General features: G+C 38.1%; 1 protein-coding gene across 2 annotated transcripts in view; it reads right to left on the bottom strand.

Annotated features, from left to right (window-relative positions):
* Positions 1-20,609, bottom strand: part of ENPP3 (ectonucleotide pyrophosphatase/phosphodiesterase 3) — a 102,830-nt gene that overhangs the window by 10,999 nt on the left and 71,222 nt on the right. For both annotated transcript variants that reach the window (XM_017852799.1, XM_017852800.1), the window contains exons 17-22: positions 17,868-17,934; positions 16,252-16,339; positions 14,037-14,215; positions 12,369-12,420; positions 10,243-10,397; positions 2,798-2,933 (exon numbers count right to left, since the gene is read on the bottom strand). In XM_017852799.1, coding sequence (XP_017708288.1) covers positions 2,798-2,933; positions 10,243-10,397; positions 12,369-12,420; positions 14,037-14,215; positions 16,252-16,339; positions 17,868-17,934 — 677 coding nt within the window. The remainder of the gene's footprint in view (positions 1-2,797; positions 2,934-10,242; positions 10,398-12,368; positions 12,421-14,036; positions 14,216-16,251; positions 16,340-17,867; positions 17,935-20,609) is intronic.

Raw genomic sequence — 20,609 nt, 5'->3', positions numbered from 1 at the left:
ACGCCATTCTCCTGCCTCAGCCTCCCGAGTAGCTGGGACTACAGGCGCCCGCCACCTCGCCCGGCTAGTTTTTTGTATTTTTTAGTAGAGACGGGGTTTCACCGTGTTAGCCAGGATGGTCTGGATCTCCTGACCTCGTGATCCGCCCATCTCGGCCTCCCAAAGTGCTGGGATTACAGGCTTGAGCCACCGCCCCCGGCCTAAACCCCTTTTCTTTGTAAATTACCCAGTCTCGGGTATGCCTTTATTAGTATGAGAACTGACTAATACAGAGACTGCTGAAGGGAACACCACAAATCATGGGCTCTCAGGATTTATGGCTGTGCTGTCTAGCACAGTGAGTGTTCAGCGAGTGTGCTCTGGAAGCAGATAGCCCAGGTGGGAACCCCAGCTCTGCTGCTCACAACTGCACCCCTGGGGCAAAGTGCTGCATCCCTCTGTACTTCGTCTCATGGCATCTGTCTCACAGAATTATTGTGAGGATTAAAAGCTGCAAACCTATAAATGTTTATTCAAATCCTTTTTCATTTAATTTCATTTTGGTAAGAACACTTAACATGAGATCTACTCTGTTAACAACTTTTTAAGTACTGTTGACTCTAGATACAATACTGTACAGAAGATCCCCAGAGCTTATTTATCTTGCTTAACTGAAACTTTATGCCCATTAATTAGGAACTCCCCATTCCTCCCTCCCCCAGCCCTTGGCAACCACCATTTCACTCTCTGATTCTATGAATTTGACTATTTTAGATTCTGTAATATATAAGAACATGAATGAAACCTGAGGACGTTGAGTGAAATAAGGCAGTCACAGAAACACAAATAGTGCACAATTCCACTTATATTAAGTTTCTATTGTAATACTTTTTATACTTAAACTATACTTGGATATCTTAATTAATTCTTTTTTTTTTAATTACTATTGAGGCAGAGTCTTGCCATTTTACCCAGGCTGATCTCGAGCTCCTGCACTCAAGTGATCCCCCCTGCGTCAGCCTCCCGAGTAGGTGGGATTACAGGCATGCACCATCCTGCCTGGGTAACTAATTCCTCAATGAGAGGCCAATAAGTAGACACCAAAAGACACGAAGAAACAAGTAGCTCTTTTTTCTTAAGATTTCACGTGGTGTTTATAGTTCTCCGACTCCACAAAAGCCTCTTCTACCTTTTAACTAAGCCCTGAAAGTTGGAAAGGCAATCAACATAACATTACCTCTGTTTTAGAGGAAAATAAGAACCTGCTAGTAATAGAACTTCTATTTTTAATAAATAATTGGAATTTATACTGGAGAGTTAGAAGAGAGTTTCATTTTATCCTTATTATTACTATTTTTTTTTAACTGACAAGGTCTCACTATATTGCCCAGGCTGGTCTCAAACTCCTGAGCCAGTGATCCTCCTGCCTCGACCTTCCAAAGTGCTAGGATTACGAGCATGAGCCACCATGTCTGGCCGTATCCTTAATTTTTTGAGACAAGTTGTTTAATTATTAATTTTATTCGTTGTCAGGCAAACATTGATGTATTAACTAATATCTTATGGCCTAACAGATACAATTTTATACACCAATTTCAAATATTTTATTAATAAAATGTTGCAACTTTTTTTTTTTTTGAGACAGAGTCTCACTCTGTCACCCAGGCTGGAGTCAGTAGCTCAATCTCGGCCACTGTAGCCTCCGCCTAACGGGTTCAAGCCATTCTCATGCCTCAGTCTCCTGAATAGCTGGTACTACAGGTACACACCAGCAAACCCAGCTAATTTTTCTATTTTTAGTAGAGATGGGACAGGGTTTCACTTATGTTGGCCAGGCTGGTCTCGAACTCCTGATCTAAGGTGATCCACCCACTTTGGCCTCCCAAAGTGCTGGGATTACAGGTGTGAGCCACCGCACCTGGCCTGTTGCAAATTTTTAATGTTTATCACAGGGCTTACATAAATTTGGTACCCCGATTGTACCTAGATACATAAAACATATCAGTTTATTTATCCTAACTCTGTTAGGAGTTTTAAATTGATAACGCTACTTGCTTTCATTAAGCTTTTTTGCCCATTATAAATTTCAGAATCTTTAAATTACAAATCTCTAAGAAGGTGAAATTGTTGAAAATCTCATAGGCAAGTTAATAAAAATGACATTTCCTGTTGCACAGGGAAGTGGCTTGAGTTTTAGGAAAATCACACTAGCTCTGGCAGGTTCCCAAAAGAGATCCTTTCCGAAAACAACAACAACAACAACAACAAAAACTTAAATTTCATTTGCCTGCTTCACCTGCAGTTTGAAACTGTTAGCCCTACAGCATGAGCGACAGGCCAAAATTCCAGCCTGATTTCTTATTTTATTTTATTTTATTTTATTTGGTGATCTTCTCTGTATCATTCCAATTTTAGTATATGTTCTGCCAAAGCGAACACCCAGCCTGATTTCTTTTCACGGGCACAGCTGTATTCTCCAGGCAGACCTTAGCTTGGGCAGGAGCCAGAAGAAATGGGTTTTTAGATGTTTGTGTCCTTCTGCAAAGAATCTTCAGTTTTAAAATTAAACTTAAACCTGCCGAACTCTCTAAACATCTGGGCCAGATAAGAGCTGCTGTGTGGGTCCCACTGCAAAATGTCTTAGTCTTTATTACAGCCGCTGTGCTGCTCTGGCCAGCCACAACCACTGGAAGTGTCTCAGGCAGCTAGCTTAGCCCAAGCAGGTAGTTTTGGTGGTGAGTATATGTTTAAGGCACATGCCCACATCCAGCTGATGAGAGCTTTCTAAGCGACTACTCTAAAAAAGAGTTCTACTAACCAGGAGGATAGAGGAAGCCGTGGGTGATATTCTTGTCTGCTAAATAGAAGGAACATTTTTGGCTCTCAGAAGGAGGAACCCTGACATCAGCCCGCAGACAGTCTGGGACAGTGGGAGGAAGAGGCGATGTGTCTCCCTGTTGAAAGAGAGAGAGAAAAAAATTACGACCACAATCGCGGCTCACCCATTGCCTTATATGGTTTGTCACTTCCCTAGAATGTTTTTCATTTAAGCTTTTCCTATTTTCTTAGTGAATCAGGTCTACGCAAGCAATGGGAATGAATGTCTTCAGTAGTGTTTTCTTCTGTGGTTCCCTTCTGGTTAAGGACATCGGGAGGACAAATCAAATACACCTTGGAAAAAAATATTTGCACAATGAAACCTGAATTGAGAGGAAAGGAATAATGGGAACTATTCCTAAGAACTAAAATCCTTTTCAAGATCTAACTTTTTTGTGGTGATATATATTGTACTTGTAAATAAAAATTGAAAGTAAAGTGTATTTACTTTTAAAATACAGATATAAACTAAATATTAATATATTATTCTTCAGCTGTTCAAGAACTTTTTATCAACCTAAGATTAATTCAAAGAAGGTGTAGTTGTCTAAACAAATTAGTTTTGAATATAAATAAACTTACAGCCATGCTTCATTACTCATGAAATATAAGAATTTTTAAAATAATTTCTTAGGCCCGGCCGGGCGCAGTGGCTCATGCCTGTAATCCCAGCACTTTGAGAGACCAAGGCAGGCGGATCACGAGGTCAGCAGTTCAAGACCAGCCTAGCCAACATGGTGAAACTCCGTCTCTACTGAAAATACAACAATTAGCCAGGTATGGTGGAGGGCGCCTATAATTCCAGCTACTCTGGAGACTGAGTCAGGAGAATCGCTTGAACCCAGGAGGTGGAGGTGAGCTGAGACTGCGCCATTGCACTCTAGCCTGGGCGACAAAGCAAGACTCCATCTGAAAATAACAATAATAATAATAATAATAATAATAATAATAATAATGTCTTAGGCCAGGCTTGGTGGCTCATGCCAATAATCCCAGCACTTAGGAGGTTGAGGTGGGCAGATCACTTGACGTCAAGAGTTTGAGGTTCAACATAGCGAAACCCCGTCTCTACTAAATATACAAAACTCAGCCGGGTGTGGTGGTGTGTGCCTGTAATCCCAGCTACTCAGGAGGCTGAGGCATGATAATTGCTTCAACCTGGGAGGTGGAGGTTGCAGTCAGCTGAGATTGTGCCACTGCACTCCAGCCCAGGCAACAGAGTGAGACTCTGTCTTAAAAAATAGTAATAATTTCTTTGTAACCCTATTTAAAGACTAGTACAATAATTTATTTACCAAGGGGACATCCTATAAACGTGCTGCCTAACTCAAGTATTTAAGGTAATACTATATTATGTGGTCATCATATTTTGATTAGCACATAATCACGGGTAAGTGAACATTTTACTATTTGTTTATTTTTCTCAGACATTTTGATTTGTATGCTCTCTACTGCCTATAATGGTTATCTTTCTTAATAAAACTTGAAATAATTTATAAAAAAAAAATGAAGGTTAAGTTAAATTAGGATGACCTTCCTTTATTCACTGCATTGTGCTGAAAGCAAAATTAGCTACGTTGTCTAAAACCTCTGAGTTCAATTCACAAAGGAAGAGGCAACATACACTGTGTGCTGTCTTTGTAGCCAGGAGAGCACCATGCTGAGGTATAGAACAGGTGGGAGCTGAAGATGAGAAAAGTCCAGAAAAAGCAAGGCAGAGACTGTACTCCCTAACATAATACAAAGCTCCAGCTAGAAAAGATGCAGAAGTTGAGAAAACTTCTCAACTTGATTGAACACATACACTTACTTTGCTCCCTTCTAAAATTCCATTAAGAGGACAGTAATAATGAAAACACGTAAGAGATGACAAGGAATATTCAGAAGCTGGAAATCAGATAAATAATAATCTAATTCAGTAGACCAGTAGACACTGACTACCAAGAGCTTATGTTTGGGGAAAGCACCAAGAAAGTCCTACTGTAGAACCCCAGAAGGGTAGAACTTGGAGTCTTAAAGACAGGAGTTTGCATAAGGCTGGAAATAGAGGATAGATTGAAAGTCTGCAAAAAGGGCTAGACAGTATGTTTACTCTCTGGAGAGTTTAAACCAGAGGGATGATCAGACTAAAAGACACAAGGCACAGCCAATAGCAGGTGCACCATACTGAAAACAATGAGATTAAATAAAACTATATGTTCAATAATAAGATTCCCCAATCTCATTGCCCATTTAGCCTGAAAATTGTACATGCTGAGTCAGATTAGAAGTATCCTCTCTTTGGAAAACAACCAGCCTGAAAGGAAACTAGATACTGTCAATTTGGAGTCCTCAACAAAATGGCTGGTTCTCTTCCTGATCAACCTATAGTGAAGCTTATAGACTGGAAAGACCCAGCCATAAAGTTTAGTGCCTAATTCTTAAAATAGAAGATGACAGTCAAGGACCACTAGACACTGGGCAATAAGGGAGAAGAAAAAGAGACAATGTAGAAGCCAGAAGAAAACTCTTTTCTCAGAGCACTGAGAGTATATATGGCATCCATAAAGAAGGAACAGAGGCAATTTTTAAAAAGGGAAAAGGTAACAGAAAGAGCTCTTGGGATTTCAAAATATGACAGCCAAAAGAAAACACTCAATAAGATCTAGAGGATGAAGTTGCAGATGTGACTCAAAAGGTGGAATGAAAGACAAAGAGATGGAAAAAATAGGAAAAATTCAAACACATTAGAGAATCAGGCCAGGAAGTCTAATTTTTTGTTTGTTTGTTTGTTTGTTTGAGATGGAGTCTCACTCTGTAGCCCAGGCTGGAGTGCAATGCCACAATCTTGGCTCACTGCTACCTCTGCCTCCTGGGTTCAACTGATTCTCCTGCCTTAGCTTCCCAAGTAGCTGGGATTACAGGCACGCACCACCATGCCCGGCTAATTTTTGTATTTTTAGTAGAAACAGGATTTTGCCATGTTGACCAGGCTGGTCTCAAACTCCTGACCTCAGGTGATCCATCTGCCTCAGAGTCCCAAAGTGCTAGGATTACAGGTGTGAGCCACTGTGCTTGGCCTGTCTTACTAATTTTGAAGAAAAATTATTTCTGAAATTCTGAAACCAGCTAAAACACCAATTAAGTGTATAGGCAGAGTAAAAACATGTTGAGACACACAAACTCTCAAGAATATCTCTTCCCCTTTTTCTTTCTCAGGAAGCTCCTGAGTGATATAGTCCACCAAAACAAGAAGTAAACTAAGAAAAATGATGACGTTTGTGCTAAATGAGTTGGATGAGTTCTCACCATTTATTTCACTCTCCTTCAGGTGGCAGAGCTGGAAAGCTAAAAGCATTTGTTTATATTCTTTCAAAAACATATCATAGTATACAGTTCTAAGTGACCAGGTTTCTCCACTTGGTATAAGGGCCACATAAGTATGTTGTAAAATTGGAGAATAAGGAATAGTGACTGCTGACCAAGTTGGTCCCATAGACCCCTGGTATATTGCGAGTTTGATATTTCCTAACACACATCTTTATCGCTGTACTCAAACATTTCACATTAGTAAGTTTTACTTGAAGAAATATACAGTGTATAAATGTAGCCCTAAATGCATTTTCCATAATGTAAGGAAATTGAGATGCTTAAATTTAACAGTTAAAATTATAAAAATGTTAACAAAGAAAGTTTATTGTAATTTTTAATGAGGCTGTGGCTGTAAAAGTTGTGCTTAAACACCTTAGTTGGTCAAATTATTTACCATGTTCTCAAAGTAGCTTAGACTTTGGGCCAGGGGAAATGAACTGGGATAGCTTCAGCCAGAAAGTACTAAAAAAAAAGTCACATTTTCTGCTAACCGAAAATCTTGAGATTTATTTCTTACATACCAAACTTGAACCCTCAAATAAAAGTACATCAATACTAGGAATGAGGATGTGGCCTCCTTTATCCAGGCAAGATTATGCAATAGGCAGCCCTCTAGAAGGATGGAGGGGAGGTACAGGAAGGTCCTTTCTATAGCAAAGAAGGCTTTAGTGAACCACCACCACCACCACTCCCCCACATACATAAACAGCTTCAATCCTGCCATCCTGTCAGAGTTCCCTGGAATTTTTGAAGCAACAGGATAGAAAGTCAGGAAAGCAATAAATAGAATTCAGACACTCAGATAAAATATTAACTTCTTAGCTCTCAAAATATTTCTGGAGAAGTAAATGATGAGTATAGACAGGAACGTGAGCTGCTTGTACTTTTAGTCTGGCATTGAAACAAAGTAGAACTTGAACAGAGTATAAAATTATTTCTATTGAAGTTACAGATGCTTCTTACCTGTAGGCTGAATGTACAAGCTAAAACCTACTTGTTTGAAGATTAAATAGTTACAATTTTGCCTTACGGTAAGGATAATGACTATGTATGTTTTAAATTATTTGGTTGTATGATTTATTTTCTACAGGGAAAAATAATTTTTTCATAGTTCAAAAATGTTTGCAACACACAATAATGCCCCTGTTTTAAAGACTCACAAAATAATCTTTAGAAACAAGAAAAAAAGGCTTTTTAACATGGAAAGATATGGGAGTTACATGTGTAGACTGACAGATAGATAGACATATAACTATAGGTAGGTAAATAGACAGAGATACATAGATACATAGGGGAGAGAGGCATTTTCAAAGTACACTAGATTTCTACTCTGAAAATTTGATTTCATATTAAATTCTGAAATACCTATTTTAAACAATAATCACAATTCTTGCTCTTATTTTCAATTTTTTACTTAGCAACAGAAACACTAGTTCATATCTTCCTTCTGAACAGGCCCAGAAGCAAAATCTATGTACATCCTGACTAACCTTAATGGTTTTGAATCAGCTGTTCTAGGACCATGATTTAAAATCACAGCTATTTCCCCAGAACTCTTCTGAGATAACAACAAAAATTATAAAACCCACCAAAACCACAGAAAAACAAAAGCTCCACAAATCTTAAAAGCTCAGGCCAATTGGGTCCATGTTCTGAAAAGTGCTTATTTAAAGTCTGATTTTTTGAAACACAGAGCTGATTTACAACATTTTTATGTGAATCCCAAAACATCCTTGTATGTAATTTTCTTGAACCACAACACACTAACAGAGTAATTTCTGAATTAGAAAGCAGAAAATTGCTAGAATTCCATCCTGTCACATGGAGGGAGAAATACACAAGTACTTCTGTGGGATCAGTGAAAGGACAGGAACTTTTGGTAACAAAGAAGCTAGTTTTAAAACAATAACAAAGAAGAATTGTATTAAACTCCTAGCCTGAGCCCACTTAGAATCTCTCTGCCTTTGGTTTCCGCCGAAGCTCATAAAAATTCAAGAATGCAAGACAGCAGGGAAAAGTATTCTTGAATGCCACACAATCCCTCATACTTGGAATTTTCAAAATAGAAAATTAAATAATAGGACTGACCCTGAGTGTGCCACTCCTCTCGAAAACAGTAACAAAATAGAAGTTATTTTAAGGAGTGTTGTGTGTTGAAGAAAATCACGAATTGAACATTGTGCATATTAAGAAAGTAATGTTGCCACCAACGTACATATGAACTCAGGTAACTGTTGGTAAAATATTTTCCCACATTGGCAAACAAACATTAGTACTGTTACTAGTGACCACAATTGAACCATTGACAGCAACAGAACTGGCTTTCAGAATATACAAAGTTTTAATTAGTAGTAGGAAAATACGCTCATTTTTCTCCAAAAATTTTGAATTGGAACAGGAAGAGTAGGTAAACCTATGGAATCAATATTTCCTTTCCATAAAAGAGGTCTCTGGATCTAGAATACTAAGATTTTCTCTACAAAAACAGCTCCCTGATTATTTACCCGTGTGGTTGGTGGTACAGCTTTGTCATTAAAAGTCTAAAATAATGGTTGTGGTTAATTCATTCAATGCATTTCATTCAATAAGCACATACTGGGCAATTCTGTTGTGCTGAGGATACATTAAATAAAATCATCCCTGCCCCAGAGGAGTGTTTGGACTGACTTTTGGCATACTTTAAGTTGTGTTGCTTTTTTTTTTTGAGATGCAGTTTCACTTGTTGCCCAGGATGGAGTGTAATGGTGCGATCTCGGCTCACTGCAACCTCCACCTCCCAGGTTCAAGCGATTCTCCTGCCTCAGCCTCCCAAGTAGCTGGGATTACAGGCATATGCCACCCCACCTGCCTAATTTTGTGTTTTTAGTAAAGATGGGGTTTCACCATGTTGGTCAGTCTAGTCTCAAACTCCTGACCTCAGGTGATCTGCCTGCCTCAGCCTCCCAAAGTGCTAGGATTACAGGCATAAGCCACTGTGCCTGGCCCTAAGTTTTGTTTTAATTTACATTTTCCTTATTGCCACTGAGATTCAATTGCTTGGTTCCTATCCTTTGTTCACGTAGTAACTAAGATGCTTGTCATTCTGTTGTTGATTAGTGGAAATTTATTAGCTATTCTGAATCAAATTACTATTCTGGATACTCATAACTTGTTTCTTATGTGCAATGCAAATATATTGATCCATCTACAACTTTGTTATTTTGTCATACATTAATGTTTATGTAGTGTAATTAATCAATTCCCTCTGCATTTTTAATGTTGTTCTTCTTGTCTCCTGAGAAAGCCTTCTCTATCGCAAGATCATAAAGATAGGCACAAAGGGAACATGGACTTGCTGTTCCTATTTAGGTCTACAAATTCACCAGCAATTTAATTTTGTGTGTGGTGTGAGGCAGGGATCTACTATTTTCTTCTGGAAGGGTAGTCAACTGTCCTGGTACTACTTAGTGCAAGAGAGTCTGCCAGACAGTGAAGAGGGAGGGGGTTTAAACAAGTGGACCTCAACCTCAGCCTGGAGATCTCTGACATAATGCATTTGTCCATGTAAGTCTAGTCTGACTTACTGGAGTTCCAGATCCTCCAGAGAAGAACTATGCCTTATTCACTTTGTGCCTACTATAACACACAGCAAATAGTAATGCACTTGTTAAATAATCAAATAAATACAAAGCCCTTTATAATCTAGTTATCATCACCTTCTATGTGCACCCATGATGTACATGGGGAATGTTAAATGAATAGTATTCCTCCATACTTCTGTTGCTTCTGTTTAAAATGTCCTTTTCTACCTTCCTTACCGATTGGCCAATTGGCCTGTAAACATTTTCCATTTTCTCCAGGTGAAACACAATGTTTTTTGCACCCATGTAGCACCTATAAAAACCTTTATGTAATACTTGCACATTGTCTTATAAGCTATAGGCCAATGAGTTCCCTCCCTTTGAATCTCTACTGCAAAACAAAATTCAGCTCTTAGAATATGAAAGGATTATAAATATTTCTTGCCTGCATGGATCAGTGGACTCAGGAACTTACCAACTGGGGGACCGTGTATGAACTCCACATGGGCATCCTCATAGCTTTTCCAAATCCACTGACATATTCCCTGTGGTAAAGGAGACAGTGGTCCACGTTCTTCTGCAGTACCCTAGGCCTCCCAAATGGCAAATTTACTTTCACTGTTGCTGTTACTAAAATCAAAATAACATAAAATAAAAAGATTCATGAAATTAGCAAATGCTTGTTTGCATGTAATAACTACCCATATAATAACTACCACACTCTTATGGCTTATTATATGACAAGTACTCTAACAAATATTTCACATATTTAACCTCTTTCAATTCTTACAACAATCCTATGTGTAATTATTATTAATAATAATAGTGGTGTTACTACTTAATTTTACAGATTATAAAACTAAGGTTTAGATAAGTAAGTTGGCCAAGCAAGAGCCTAAGCAAGGATCTGAAGCCTGCCCTCTGTGATTCTTTATGTTTTACAGCTCAAAGGATGTACATGAAGAGGTAAAATCTTCAAAGTCAAAAGTACATACTTTGTAACAAAGATGACCCACTTTAGTAATTGTCATAGGGAAGATGTTGGAATTTTATAAACTTATGTCTTATAATCAGAATGTTTATGTCTTTCTAAAACTTTTACATTGAAATCCTAATCCCAAAGGTGATGGTATTAGGAGGTGGGACCTTTAAGAGGTGATTAAGTCATGAGGTAAGACCCCCATGAGCAGGATTAGAGCTTTCATCACAGAGACCCTAGGGACACCTTCACTCCTTCCACTATATGAGCTCAGATTGAGAAGAAGGCCCTTTATGAAGAATCAGGCCGTCATCAGAAACCAAATCTGCTGGCAACTTGATCTTGGGCTTCCCAGCCTCCAGAACTATGAGAAGTAAATTTCTGTTGTTTATAAGCTACCCAGTCTATTGTATCTTGTTATACTAGGATAGAGCAAAAGTAATTGTGGTTTTTGCCATTACTTTTGAGACCAAGTCTCGCTCTGTCACCCAAGCTGGAGTGCAGTGGCATGATCTCGACTCACTGCAACCTCCATCTCCTGGGTTCATGTGATTCTCCTACCTCAGCCTCCTCCAGAGTAACTGGAATTACAAGGGGGCACCATCATGCCCAGCTAATTTTGTGTGTGTGTGTGTATTTTTAGTAGCGATGGGGTTTCACCATGTTGGCCAGGCTGGTCTCGAACTCCTCACCTCAAGTGATCTGTCTGCCTCAGCCTCCCAAAGTGCTGGGATTACAGGCATGAGCCACCATGCCCTGTTGGGTTTTGTCATTACTTTTAATAGAAAAAAAAACACAATTACTTTTGCACCAACCTAATAGCAACCGGGATGGACTAAAACAACATTCTATTGTATTTATTTACTTTTACTTGTATGCTTCTTAAAAATCCATCAATTAGTGATGGATAAAAAACCTGCAGGCTATTCATGCCATGGAATAACACTTGGCAGATTATAAGAGTATCCAAACAACTAGTACATTTACTGAGCTCTTAACTGTAGATCACGGAAAATATATTAACTCATGTAATCTTCATAGCAACTCTATAAAGTAGGTATCCCCATTTTATAAGCGATGGAACTGAAACAGAGTGAGTTTAGTACAAGAATACTTAAAAGATAACAGGTAATAATAATATTGCTACAGGCCAGGCACAATTGTAAACTCTTTCCATGTATTAACTTTCTAAATTTTTACAACTACATGAGGTGAGTACAGTTATTACAGATGAGAAGACTGAGGCACAGGGGGGCTAAGTGATTTGCCCCAGATCAAACAGCCAGGAAGCACAGAGGTAGGACTCAAACCCAGGCAGCTCAGTCCGCTTACGTCTAAGGAAAGGAAATAAGAGGACTGCAGATGAGTCACAACCGCTTCAAGGAATTCGTTTTGTTCCCGGAACCACTGGAACTACCCCATGCTTGTACTGTTGTCATTGTATCTGTTGTGAGTTTTGTTTTGTTTTGTTTTGTTTTGTTTTGTTTACTTTTTGTATGTTGGCAATAAAATCTTTATGTTCAGGAACCTCTATCAGCTTATTTTGGAGAGTCCTAAAAGGGCCACGTTGTGTTTTATTAGGTCTAAATATCAAAGACTTAACATGTTTTCTATTGACTTACTTTCTTCTTCGGTGAGATTTAGCATTTGATTCACTTGTTCCAGCTGAATATTCTGCAAGATAATGAGGGATGGGAAAGGGGAGGAAATAAGTCAAAGTAACAGTACATGTTTTAAAGGGTAATCAAGATTATTTCTGTAGTAATCAATTTAGTGTTATACTGCCAAAGAAGCTAGACTAAAGATTCTGATTCTACCACTATTCAGAAATATAGAGACACTACTGCTCCCTGCATTGTGTGTGTGTGTGTGTGTGAGAGAGAGAGAGAGAGAGAGAGAGAGACTTCGCAAAAATATAATTGATAATGGGGCAAAGCATTCTGATCACTGCTGGAATCAATGACTAAGTTGGGTGACAACATCCCAGTGCTCCTTAATCTTTAATATGCATACAGTCACTTGAGGGTTTTGTTAAAATATGGATTCTGGTTCAGTAAACCTAGGGTAGGGCTTGAGATTCTGCATCTCTAACCAATTTGCAAGTGATGCAGATGCTGGTCCTGGGACCACACTCTGAATAGCAAGAGGCATTCTTCACATAGAACTTGGGGTTTGCAGTCAGATAGAACAAGCTTCTCTGACCTCAGAGAATTTATCTAACTTCTCTGAGCATGCTTTATCTCTAAAATGAGAAACAACATACCCACTAAGTAATATTATTATTTTTTAATGGCAGTTTGATCGAGGTTATCAGGAGCAGTCGGTAGGAAACCCACACCCTTACTCATCTTTGCTGTGGATTTGATCTTCATTGAGAAGTTTGCTAGACTTTTGTCCCGTAAAGCCCCTTTGGTTGGTTATTTAGTTCTGTGGTATAATGCTATTTTGAAGAGATTGTGATGTGTTCACCTACTTCTGACTATAAGGAAAAATTCTTACCTGAGGCAGCAGGTGTTTTTATTTAGTTCTACAAACACATTTGGAACTTGGCATCAAATGACCCTGGACATTAATTTTAGCTTGATGGACTCCTGATAGCTGGGCTCCAATTTCACTCTGAAATCCCACCCCCATCCAGGTGCTCTGATTCTCACAAGTAGGCTTGGTCCTTATATTTTGAGCTGCTGTTATGACTCCTTGCCCTTGGGGCCTCTCCTAGCACTAAAACCTCACCTTGTTGAAAGTCTCCTGGAATCTGAAGTCCTGCTCCTGAACTCATCTGAGGGCCCAATCTACTAAAAAGACCTTCCCAGTGTCAACTGTCAGCCAGATTCTTCCCTGCTACCCAAGGGAATACCCTGCAGCACCTACCCTAGTGGGGGTGTCAAACAGCAGGCTACAGTCCCTACACCCTCCCAGTTCTTTCTGCTCTAAATAACCAGGCATGAACATCTGATTCATAAAACACAGCAAGAATGGTTTATAAGGATAATTGGAGAGAGCTCGAAGATTACTGTATTGAATGGTGAAGGACAGTTAGTTTATAATGATATTAACAATTACCAAATAGTGCTTTCCAGTTTACAAAGCATGTTTCCATACTTAATCTTATAATGTATGCATTCTCACTTCTTGCTTCCAAATAAGGTTCAGAGAAACCACATATATTTACTAAGTAAATATCCAAGGCAGAACACAAACCTGGTTGTTGCTACCCCAGTTGTCGGCTACCCAGGTTAAGAATAGCTTGCCCCTTTACGTTCTTATGGATGCATGAAGTTGTTACTTACATTTTGTAGATAAGGGCATGAACAGTCAAGCTTATCTGTGGGCAATGGATTAGCAAAGCCACAAACAGAAAACTTTGACACCTCCTCTGCATGGGATGGCTCATAAAAAGGCACCTTCAGAAGATGGTTTAAACTACCATGGGTTCCGTTGTTTGGTGCTGGCTGAATGCGTAGAAGATCTGTTTTTTGAAAAAAAAAAAGCTCGAAGTTGCTTTATACTGGAAAGCAACAACTCCTTTGTGGGAGATGGAAAGAAACAAACACCTACTCTTTCACTCCCTTTAATAAATTCTGCTGTAACGAAGCTATGTACTCCATATGCCATTCAGTTTACTCACTTTCTTCTCCATGGTTTCAAACACTAATCTTGCTAAAGAATAGAACTATCCAGTTCAGCAGTGCACCTGTAGTCCCGGCTACTCAAGAGGCTGAGGCAAGCGGCTTGCTTGAGCCTGAGAGTTTGAGGTCAGCTTAGGAGACACTGAAACCCCATCTCTTGAAATAAATGAGGAATAGGAACAGTTGCTGCAGATGAACCAGAGGAACTTTCATGAACGGTTTCTGTTTCTCCAAAGAAAAGCTTCCTTAAATCACCACTTTGTTTCATAAGCATATCATGATTTTCTAGCATAAAAGCTATATTCTTAATAAAACAAGTTTAAATAAATTAAATAACTTATAATCTTCCTTATAGTACATTTACTTAATTAAAGTTCTCTAAAGATAGACACTTTTAAAAAATGGAACTAGTGAATTTTGCTTAATATTCAGAGAGATTTTTTCATTTTTTTCTATCAAAATATATAATACAAAATACAATTGTATGTTTCATAGAAACATAATTTGCATGTTTGTGTGTTTCTATGAAACATAAATATTTTACCAATATAGCCTTTTAAATAATTCCTGGCGACTGCCTGCCACTAACAGATCTCTCCTGGAACTGCAGTCCTATCTAGTTCCTTTTAGCCAGTTCTGCAAAGGGACAAGAGTCCAGACCATAAACCTAGCCGTGCGGATCAAGAATGTAAGTTTTAAGGCTACAACACACCATTTTAAAACTGATAGCTGGGCAAGGTGGCGGCGCCTGTAGTCCCGGCTACTCCAGAGGCTGAGGCAGAAGAATGGCGTGAACCGGAGAGGCGGAGCTTGCAGTGAGCTGAGATCCGGCCACTGCACTCCAGCCTGGGCGGCAGAGAGAGACTCCGTCTCAAAAAAAAAAACAAAACAAAACAAAACAAAACCCTGAATACCTTTTGGTCTCTAAGTCACATTCAGTTACCACAAACCAATGACAAGATTAAGAGAGACAGTTGTAAGCATGTTTATGTCCAAATTTCTAAAGCTAACAGTGAAATTGCAGCTTACTCATTGCCTTGCTAGGTAAATAAATGATTTGTTAATACAATGGCCCGCAGCAAGCACGCAGGTAGGAAGGTAGGTTAGGCTTCCTAAAATCCTAATGCTTTAAGGTTTTTCTAACATTGAGTATGATAACAAGTGTCTATCCAGCTAGGACTTTTTCCCCATGTTTTATGCCAGAGAGCTTCTCTCTGTAATTACAAGAAAATATTTGGGTTTTTAGGTATGTTTCTCTTGCTTTGAAAAGTTGGAAGTATTATTTACCTAAGTTTTATTAAGTTAAATTATCATCTAGTAACTAACTAACAGAAAGGTTGGTCTTCTGAGATCTAAAGTTTATCATTACTGGCTGGGCTTGGTGGTTCATGCCTGTAATCCTAGCACTTTGGGAGGCCAAGGTGGGCAGATCACTTGAGGTCAGGAATTCGAGACCAGCCTGGCCAACATGGTGAAATACCGTCTCTACAAAAAATACAAAAAAAAAGTAGCCGGGCCTGGTGGTTCACGCCTGTAATCCCAGTTACTTGGGAAGCTGAGACAGGAGAATAACTTGAACCTGGGAGGCGGAGGTTGCAGTGAGCCAGGATCACATCACTGTACTCCAGTCTGGGTGACAGAGCAAGACTGCATCTCAAAAATAAAAATAAAGTTTATCATTACTAGTAAAACAAAAAGAATTCACTCTTACAGCTGAATAAGTCTGAATAATGAATAATTCTTCCTCATCTTTTTTACTTTCTGCCTTCTCACTACAGAGTATCCAGGCTCTGGGATTCAGTTGGCTACCAATTTCAAATTACATTTATTTAAAACTATCCATATTTTGTTGGCAAACTTATTTAAATATACTTACCACACATTAGGTTATAGACTTCAATATTTTCAAATGGTTCAACTTCAGTCTTCTCTTTAAAACTGGGTCCATGTGCCAGAAAGATAGCCTAGGTGGTAATAGTCATATTATTATTAGATGTCATCTAAATTCAAAACCAAATATAGGAAGAGACACAATTTTCCTTCTGTAACTACTCTCCTATTTGTATTAGGCCTCTGTAGGGATTTTTTTTTAGTTTTGAAAATGATTTTCATATTTTGCCACCTGTAATGTTGTACCAATCCCAATCAAATATAGTCAATGCTATATTTACTTCTGTCTCTACCTACCTCCCTAGCACCTCATATACCAATAAAGTAGGAGAATACAAACAATAGCACCCAAGCAGTATCAGCATAATTCTGTAATATGTGCACAATATTTAGTAGAAATTTAATCATATAACATCATATTATCTTTTCATACTATTTCATATCATTAATCAAATATGTTAATACATGATACAAAAATGTTAACTTTTTTTTTTTTAGATGAAGTCTAACTTCCTGATCCACTTATACTTCTCTCTTTTACTTTTGGGATAAAAAGACCTAAATATTTTGGTTTACAGTGAATTAATTAATGTTAACTTGATTGCATTTATAACAGATCAAATTATTTTAGACTATAAACAATTAGAAGAAAAGTATCAAACATAGATAAGCAATTATGTTTTGGTAACAGGTGTGTGTGTATATACATACATATATTAAGATAATCATCAAAGAATTGGAGGCATAGATTTTTCTTGCAATAATTAATTTAACTATTATATAGTACCCCAATTAATAGTAAAGCTCTTTCTCCAGAGATTGTTTTCAAATATTTACAAAAAGATATAACTCACCATGGCAATGTTATAATAAAAAGAAACATATTCATAAAAGGCCTAACACATTTTTTTTTTCTATTTGGAAAGGAGTGTGCGTGTGTATGTGTGTGTGTGTGTGTGTGTTACAAATGGAAGTAGATGAGATAACCAGGTTGCAAAGCTTTACCTATGGGGGATTATCAGCTGCCTTCTACTCATAGACTCAGGCACACTCCCAATTTTGGCCCTTTTCAGTGGCTGTTTCTTCTGCCTGGGATACTTGTCTCCTGAATATTTGAAAGGCGAATTCTTTTACCTTTTTCAAGTCTCTGCTCAATGTCAACTCAATGACTCTTACTCTTTCCACCCTATTTAAAGTTGCTTACTGCCCCCAGGGTACCCCAAATACTCCCAATTTCTCCCTTACTCTCTTTTACTTTTTCTTTATTTCCCACAGTATTTATCATCTGACATAACAAATAATATATTATTTTATTATTCCTACTGTCTGTATCCCCCTCTTAGAATAAAAGCTTCATGAGGGCAGGATCTTAATCTGTTTTGTTCACAGATGTATTCAAGAGTCTTGGACATTGCCTATAATAAAATAGGTGTGCAATAAATATCTGTTTTAAAAAAGCAGTAACTAGGCTTAACACCTGAGTAATGAAATAATCTGTATAACAAACCCCATGACAGATGTTTACCTGTGTAACAAACCTGCTCATTCTGCATATGTACCCCTGAACTTAAAATAAAAGTTAAAAAAAAAGCAGTAAGTTACCTCCATGCTCCTAAACTCATTGTTATAACCATGGTTGCCTCCTCCACAATTTGTATTTGATTTACTCCTATAAAGAAAAAATATTATTACACACTGATCAATATATTGATATGAGACCATATTGTAAGCTTTAATGAATTTTATATAGTTTCTGTAAATTTTATAAGTAAATTTTTAGTTAACAGAATAATATATTTTCTATCAACAACAGAATAAGTAAATTTTTATATCAACAATGAATAAATGTATTTATTTTCATGCTCAAATTCATAACCATAATGGAACAAACAGAAGGGTATGAGAGAAGAACGGAAAATTCCAGGATCTATAAATAGAATTCAAAAGCCTCTGACTGATAGATACTGACTAAAGGCTAGTAATAAAGGCACAGATTTTTTAAAAAGTGAATTTGTCTTCAAGCTCATGTGTGTACACATCAATGTGTCATTGACACATCAATGACGACATGCTGAAGAATAGTTTGGTTAATATGTTATTTTAGCATTTCAATGCTTTAGGAATAAATCTTTGCAACTGGGGAAAAATAGCAATTTCTGTTTTCCAGTGAAGATGTCTAGGAAAATAATATGAAAGCATGAATAAAGAATAGGCAGGGCAAGTTAATTATAATCCAGTCATGCGTTGCTTAAGGGCAGGCAGGAATATGTTCTGAGAAATGCATTCTTACACAAGTTCATCATTGTGGAAACATCACAGAGTACACTTACACAAGCCTGGATGGTACAGCCTTCTACACACCGGGGCTATGTGGTCTAGCCTATTGCTCCTAGCTACAAACCTGTACAGCATGCTACTGTACTGAATACCGTAGGCAGTTGTAACACAATGGCAAGGATTTGTGTATCTAACTACATGTAAACATAGAAAAGTTATAGTAGAAGTATAGTATTATAATATTATGGGACCACCATCACATAAGCAGTTCGTTGTTGACCAAAATGTTGTTATACAACACATAACTGTACTTGGTAAAAAGAAGCTAGTATATTCCGTAAATTCAGAGATTATTATTATATAATGTTTACCTTTGTGATTTTCTTCCATAGGCTGTTGCTTTATTATTTGAATAACTTTTCAAATTTAATTAATTCGCTTTTGCCTACATTTTAATACTGTTTTGAATTGAGCAGTATTAACAATTTTATAAGTAGCTGTTTTTCATATTTGGAAAATAGCGATAAATGATCCTAGATCTTTTAAAGCAACAGCGTTATACTAGGTCATATTTGGTCTCTGAAGGGAACAAAGGACTCCTATTTCCAAAGACTGGCCCTAAAAGGTTTCTCTCATTTGCTTCCCCACCCCCACCTCTCACCCCAACAGCAAATACACACACACACACACACACACACACACAGAGAGACACCACAGGGTTTCTGTTTTTACAAACTCGACTAACAACAGGACAGTAATTTAGTGTTTTTAAAAAATACATTAAACATAAAACTTTAAAAAATTCATAACTGACTCTAATTCAGTTTAAATAGAAAATAAAAATAAATCACAAATAAAAAAATAAATCACAACTCTGACCAGGCCACACTCACTGAACTCTACCCAATAGAGCGAAGAAAAGAGAGACCAGGTAAGTACCTGGAATGGGGAAAGCAAGACAAGTCCTGCTTCCTAAGGAAATTAAGTTTGATACCCTAAGGATGTCACTTCATGTCCTTATCTTAGTGAATTCCAATAAAATTGTTGGCATAAAACTATGACAACAATAGGCTTTATTTATTTGTTTATTTATTTGTTTGTTTGTTTATTTATTTATTTTTGAGACTAAGTCTCGCTCTGTTGCCCAGGCTGGAGTGAAGTGGCATGATCTTGGCTCACTGCAACCTCTGCCTCCTGGGTTCAAGCAATTCTCCTGCCTCAGCCTCCTAAGTAGCTGGGACTACAGGCATGTGCCACCACACCCAACTAATATTTTTGTGTTTTTAGTAAAGACAGGGTTTTGCCATGTTGGCCAGCTGGTCTGGAACTCCTAACCTCAAGTGTTCCACCTATCTCAGCCTCCCAAAGTGCTGGGATTACAGGTGTGAGCCACCATGCCCAGCCCGAACAATAGGTTTTAAAAAGTGTTTTTATTCTCAGCTGGGAATGGTGGCTCACACCTGTAATCCCAGCACTTCAGAAATCCAAAGTGGGTGGATTGCTTGAGCCTAGGAGCTAGAGACCAGCCTGACCAACATGGAGAAACTCCATCTCTACTAAAAATACAAAATTAGCAGGGCATGGTGGCACATGCTTGTAGTCCCAGCTACTCGGGAGGCTGAGGCAGGAGAATTGCTTGAACACAGGAGGCTGAGGTTGCGGTGAGCCGATATCATGCCATTGCACTCCAGCCTGGGCAATAAGAGTGAAACTGCGTCTCAAAAACAAAGGAGAGATGGAGTCTTGCTATGTTGTCCAGGCTGGTCTCAAACTCCCAACCTCAGGTGATCTGCCCCCTTCAGCCTCCCAAAGTGCTGGGATTACAGGCATGAGCCACCACGCCCGGCCTCTATTTTTTAAATTATTAATAAATAAATGATTTTATTCTTACTGCATAGATATTTGGTTTTCCAATACTACTGGAATTATTTAGTAGGAGGTAATTAAGTTTTAAATTCTGTGTGGAAAGCTAGAATATTCATTAATGAAAGAAAGAAAAAGGTTTTTTGAACTAAGATTTTTGGTAAATTTTCTAATGCTCATACTGTGGTTATTTTTCTATTTTCA

Source organism: Rhinopithecus bieti, unplaced genomic scaffold, assembly GCF_001698545.2.
Source record: "Rhinopithecus bieti isolate Rb0 unplaced genomic scaffold, ASM169854v2 scaffold_35536, whole genome shotgun sequence".
Classification (NCBI taxonomy): Eukaryota; Metazoa; Chordata; class Mammalia; order Primates; family Cercopithecidae; genus Rhinopithecus; species Rhinopithecus bieti.
Note: the sequence above shows the minus strand (reverse complement) of the source record. Positions and strands in the feature narration are given on the sequence as shown.